We start from the raw sequence: 6,000 nt of genomic DNA, 5'->3' as shown, positions 1-6,000 counted from the left end.
CCCAGGCTGAGATTCCTCATCCATTAGTGAAGGGAAGATTCCTCAAAATATTGTAAATTGCCTTACAGTCTGAAAATATCTTCCTGGACACCCTGAATATTTTTATTAGTTCTTCCATCCTAAAAATTACCCCGTAGAAACTGCTGGCGAGAGTAAGAGGGATGACTTCTCAAGCAAAGCTAATTACCGGCAGTGTCCAGTGAACACACCCAAAAATGCTTGTGTAGACTCCCAGCACTCATTATGAATTTGATCAGCATTAATTTTCCGTCTGCCTGAACTGCCTTCCTATACCCTGGGAGGGGCTGACACCCCTTCAATGGAGCTCAGACTGACACTGCAGGAAGGGCGGGAGGAGGGGGCAGGGCAGGACTTCTTACCTCCATTACAGGCCGAGGGGGCATCTCACCTGCTTTGTAAGTTACCACAATGGAGGAGGGAAGCTTTGGCCTCACAGCATATTACATTTACAGGAGAACTGAGCTGTGCTGAAAGGAGTTCATATCGTATTCCTGCCTGCTGAGGAGCTATTTAATCCTGTAAAGATAAAATAACTAAATTATTTAATATTTATTTTTGAGTAAACACCTACTGATGTTTACTGTGCTTCACATTTTATAAAGTGCATTTTTGAAAACAGAAATTTAATGAACCCATACTGTATGCCAGGGACTAAGCTAAGCCCTCACCTGTTCTTTGTTATTTAATCCTCACAAGTGCCCCACAAGCTTGGTTTCATTATTCTCATTGCACAGATGAAGAAACTGAAGTTCAGAGTGGTTAAGATGCATCAGATTGATCCAAGCCAGGTGAACTGGATTTGTTCCTGGCTAATTGTTAAACTGCATCCCTCAAAGGGGAATGTGTAAAAAAGAGCCTGAGACAAAATTTGATGCTTTTTAATCAATTGAAGACATGTGTGTCATCTCTCACATCTGACTGACTGCAAAAACAAAGATTGTCAATGTTCTTGCTTTTTTTAAAAAAATCACTCATATTGACTTCATCAAGTTGACAAGATCTCAGAAGTAGATCTGGGATCGTTCACAAATCAGAATTATGAAGAGAAACTGCAGCAGCTGCTGTGGCACAAAATCTAACATGGATTGAAATGACCAAATATTATTAATGTACAAATTTGAAAACTGAATTTCACATACAGCATTACATTTCTCCCTGACACTAATGTGTGATAAAAATTAAAAATGATATAAACATGTTTTAAAGTCATTGTGGTAATTACTAAAAGTAGCCAGCCATCCCACAGCTAGGCATTGTCAGAAGTCTACTCTGTGCAGTTGAAGTTTATATTAGCCCAGTACATCAAATTGTTCCCCTGAAGTTTCAACTTTGGTGAGTCCTCTTCGACTAACATAAAGTTTTGACTATGACAGCAACACATAACCACATAGCATTCTTTATTAAATAAATCTAGATTATCTCAATGACCTGAAGGAATCAATATAATGTTCCAGTGTCCACCTATCTACAATGAGAAAAATCTTAACCCAATGTTTGAGGTATTATCAATTTATGCAAAGTACATTGCATGAGTCTAATTTCCATGCAAACATCTTCATACCTGGGAATCCTTTCAAATACCAAAATAAAATATTTACCTTTTTGCTAAGGGGAATAAAAAGACATGACAGTAGAATATACATCTTGATAGAAAAATAGTTAAAGCTTTTAATTCTCTGAATACCTAGAGTTAACATTTTATGACTACCCTTTGAAAACAGGGTATTTGGGAACAATTTTAAAGTTTTCAAAATCAGTACAAAGCTTATTCACATTTTTATTAAAGCCAACATCACTTTCACAAATCACAGAATGATTTCCTTATGAAAAGAAGAGCAGCCAAGTGTTTGGTGTGTCTGTCTCTGTGCTTAGCTAAGTCTGTTAAATACGGAGTCCAGGGGCTCCCCCCATCTCCTCTAGATGGGCTCCGTAGTACAGTGACACTTCATACCATGTGTTCCTTGAAGAACCATTTCTGATGATCTGAGTTGGTACAGTCTCGTAAGAGTGGTACAAAACTGTCGCTCAATTCCTTCCTCTCAGCCTGAACACATTTCTTGGACTGTACATGAAATAAAGAACCATCCTACAAAAGATAATAGACATTGGGTGTTCAAGATAATTATAAGCAATTCCTCAGAAAGTATCTTTTCCTTAAAATGTGTTGTTAAGTGCTCAGGGTGATTTTTATTATTTCAGAAATATTTATTGAGTAGTGAGTGTCTGCAGGTATGAAGGCAGCCCATGACTGTCTGTGCAGAGAGAGGGCCAGGCGTGTAGAAACGTATGTCATGCTTGTCTCTCCCCGGAGCTCTTCATGGGGTCCGTGACTCTACCGTCAGGGCCGATGGTGCCACCTGCTGGCCATTCTGGGATCGGTCAGACCCTATATCTCACCCTTACTGATGTTCTTTTCCTTCAGGGTAACCAGGACCAAAGATCCTTTATTAATCTCTTCCACTTCTCTTAGGTCAACTAATTCCATCTCTGGTAGTCTCTTTCTCCTATGTATTTAAGTGGAGAATCTGGAAACTTGGCTTTAGTCCCAGCTCAGCCACAGACCAGCTGGGTGAGGGTACAGGTCACCAGAGAGGAAACTGGTTCTGCAAACAATGCCAATTCCCAAACCCCGAAGGACAATGACCCTCTCTACCGCCTCTCCCATTTCTTCTTTCCCCAACTGTTGTTGAGTTAACTCGGCAAGTCTCTCCCCAAGTTCTGGAGTTTATTTTTTTCCCTCCGTCTCTCTCTGGTGTAAGCTGTACAGCCCCAAGGAACTTCATCATGGTTGAGAAGCAAAAGGGCAGAACAAGTGGCATACCTGTTCCAGGGAAACAGAACCCTTGGAAATAAAATTAGATGCAAAAGAATCTCTATAATATTAATCTGGAAAGCCCTTAAAGGTGCTCATAAGTTGCCTTTAGAATAATGTGAAAGTAAATAATTAAAACTTCCCTCCTCCCACCCTTCTAAAGAAACTTGCTTAAATGGTCACTGAAATTAAAGATTTTTAAGGTAAAATTTTAACGATATTTCAAACCAATTTCATGATTTCTTTTTTTTTTTTTTTTTTTTTACAGTACACAGGCCCCTCACCGCTGTGACCTCTCCCGTTGTGGAGCACAGGCTCCGATGGGCAGGCCCAGCAGCCACGGCTCAGGGGCCCAGCCACTCCACGGCATGTGGGATCTTCCCGGACCGGGGCACGAACCCGTGTCCCCCGCATCGGCAGGCAGACTCTCAACCACTGCGCCACCAGGGAAGCCCTATGATTTCTATCTTGCATTACTCTTCTTTGAGGGCTTACAATGGCTTCCAGTTGGAAGAAAGAAGGGCAAAACTTTCAGGGTTTACAAAAATATTTTTCCCTATTATTTTTTATATCACATAGACAGCACTATGGTGCCTGGTTTTTCCAGGAAACCTGCAAATTTCGTTGCTAATCATAACACTTTCTACAGGAAAGCATATTCCAACTTCTAATTATACTTAGAATTAATCCATTTATAAGTAGTATAGATGAATCTTTCTATCCCTGGGGCCAGGCTGGGAATGAAAGTTTTCCATTGACATAAAAGTGAACTAATTCTTTCTTCTGAATTATTTTCTTTGGATTTATTCCCTCAAGTGCTTTTTTAGTGAGTCTTTGGAGATGACTGGTGTATGAGTCCCACCACGGGCTTCCTGCAAACATGGTAGAGGTAGTGCCTTTCAGGCGTGAAATAACACCCAGTTCCAAATCAACAATGGCTCTTCTGATAGAGAACCAACTCCATCAGAGAGATTTTCTTGGTTATTATACAAGTAACAATTAATGTCTATAGAGCTTTACAGCTTCCAAAGACTCTTTCTGGCCATACATCTACTCTTCACTAGAGGTAGACAAGGCTGTGATTATTGTCCCCACTTTAGAGCTGGGAAAAATGAGACTTAGACAACGGGAGTGGCTTCTACTTGGATCTAACCTCATGTCCTCACACTTGGCAATTTGTTTCACTCGTTTGAACCCCACATGATCTCTGAACACATTGGCGACAGCGCCTCTTCCCATTCCAGCCAGTCGCAGCTCAACGTATAAGGAGGACAGGAAGACTGAAAGGGAGTGGACAGTGAGGAAAGAAGGAAAGTGCTATGAGTGCTGGATGCCACGGGATCCCTTGGGGTCACTGTGAAGTTCCTGGTCTCCTGTAGGGGGCACATCCCTGAGACTTGCTAGGGACTCGCTTTACTTCCAGACTCCCCTCTGCAGCCCATGGGACCAGGAGTGACAGCAAGGAAGGCGTGAGACAGCTCCCTTACCTCCTGCAAGATGAACTTCTGATCCTCTGGGGTGGCTCCCTCGCAAAGATGCATGATGAGAACATCCATTCCGGCCTCCACCGCCACGCAGCCTTCTGGCTGGTGGGTGTTATAGCGTATTTCATTCTGGGACGTGTACTCGAAAAACTAGAAACAGGGCGGCCAACATGTGCCAGTTACCCTCTGATGTGCAAAGAGGGAAGTCTTTAGAAAGAGGGATGAAAACCTGGGGTCACCAGGGCGTGGGTGCTGGGATCCAGCCTTCTCCCCTCACCCACCAACACCAGCCTGTGTCCCCGGAGCACCACGTGCACCTCTGGAGGGGTGCTTAGCAAGCATGAATGGAGGGGCCCTTTCTCATCCTTCTCGTTTGCTAGATTGTGAGGGTGGGGCTGGTTCCTGGGTCACCCCACACCCGCTGTGCCTATCCCCAGGCTGTTGCAGAACGGCAGGAAAGAAGATGGACTGGTCCCAGCAGTCAGGGGCTCTCTGTGACCTTGACCAGCCACTTCCTCTCCTTTTCTTCATTCCTTTCCTCCTCCTTCCCCTGAAATATAATGGAGGCAACCATACCTTGGAGACTATAAAATTTCTGTGCACAAGCAGGCAACAGGACTGCTAACAGGAGGACTTGTTCTTCAGAGCAATGGTTTTCCTACCCTAGTGTGCCTAGGAAAAATGCTGATTCCAGGCCCCACTCCCAAAGAGGGAATGAGGATTCCTTCTGTCTGAGATGGGGCCTAGGAAGCTGCACTTTTACACTTCTAACAAGACACACAGCCACCCATCCACCATGATCCATCCCCTTGCTTCCAGGAGATTCTGACACAGGTGACTGTTCGTAAGGCATATGGAGCACTGCTTCTCAAACAAATCTCCCTGAAAGCTGGTCAAGACAAGAGGTGGGTTAGGGAGGGATGGGATGGATCTGAGAATCTGCATTTCTAAGCTCTCAGGTGATGCTGATGGTACCACGTGGGGACACCTCTGAGGAGTGCTATTCTAAAGGGGGTTGAAGAACCTGAAAATTTTAAGGCTGTAGGGGTCCGAATTATGAAAGCTTACTGTTGACCATAATGGTGCATAATATTCAAATGGAATCGGGGTGACTCCAGGTTGGAGGAAAACTTGAATGCCCACCCCTCGTCTCCAGTGTCTGACACCTTACTTAGGACAGCAAGGCTTTGAAGGTCCAGAACCAATGCTTTGCTCTCTCCTGCATCCTCCCCTGGGCCCGCCCTGGCAGGCTTGCCTGCTTCCCGGGCAGGGTCCTGTTATGGTCCTCAGAACTTCCAGGTCTTGCTCCCCTGCCCAGCTTGCAGTTCAGCACTTAACCCAGACCGATCTACCTGGGCCCTGACTGATGAAACTGCCCTAAAAACAGCTTTGCAATGTGGCACTACACATCAAATCCTATAATTTCATTTAAGAATTAATTCTGGAGAGACCTTCAAGATGGCGGAAGAGTAAGACGTGGAGATCACCTTCCTCCCCACAAATACATCAGAAATACATCTACACGTGGAACAACTCCTACAGAACACCTACTGAACGCTGGCAGAAGACCTCAGACATCCCAAAAGGCAAGAAGCTCCCCATGTACCTGGGTAGGGCAAAAAAAAAAAGAATAAACAGAGACAAAAGAATAGGGACGGGACCTGCACTTCTGGGAGGGAGCTG

The 6,000-nt window shown here is 44.2% G+C and overlaps 1 protein-coding gene across 5 annotated transcripts in view; it reads right to left on the bottom strand.

Annotated features, from left to right (window-relative positions):
- Positions 1-1,661: 1,661 nt before the first annotated feature.
- Positions 1,662-6,000, bottom strand: part of GALNT12 (polypeptide N-acetylgalactosaminyltransferase 12) — a 52,283-nt gene continuing 47,944 nt past the window's right edge. For 3 of the 5 annotated variants that reach the window (XM_073806330.1, XM_004310816.4, XM_019949040.3), the window contains 2 exons: positions 4,321-4,467; positions 1,662-2,107 (listed from right to left, as the gene is read on the bottom strand). In XM_073806330.1, the coding sequence (XP_073662431.1) occupies positions 1,967-2,107; positions 4,321-4,467 (288 nt within the window). In that variant the 3' untranslated portion in view covers positions 1,662-1,966. Of the gene's footprint in view, positions 2,108-4,320; positions 4,868-6,000 lie in introns of those variants that run through there. The other 2 variants (XM_019949039.3, XM_019949041.3) reach the window with 2 other exon arrangements.

Source organism: Tursiops truncatus, chromosome 6, assembly GCF_011762595.2.
Source record: "Tursiops truncatus isolate mTurTru1 chromosome 6, mTurTru1.mat.Y, whole genome shotgun sequence".
NCBI classification, from domain to species: Eukaryota; Metazoa; Chordata; class Mammalia; order Artiodactyla; family Delphinidae; genus Tursiops; species Tursiops truncatus.
Note: the sequence above shows the minus strand (reverse complement) of the source record. Positions and strands in the feature narration are given on the sequence as shown.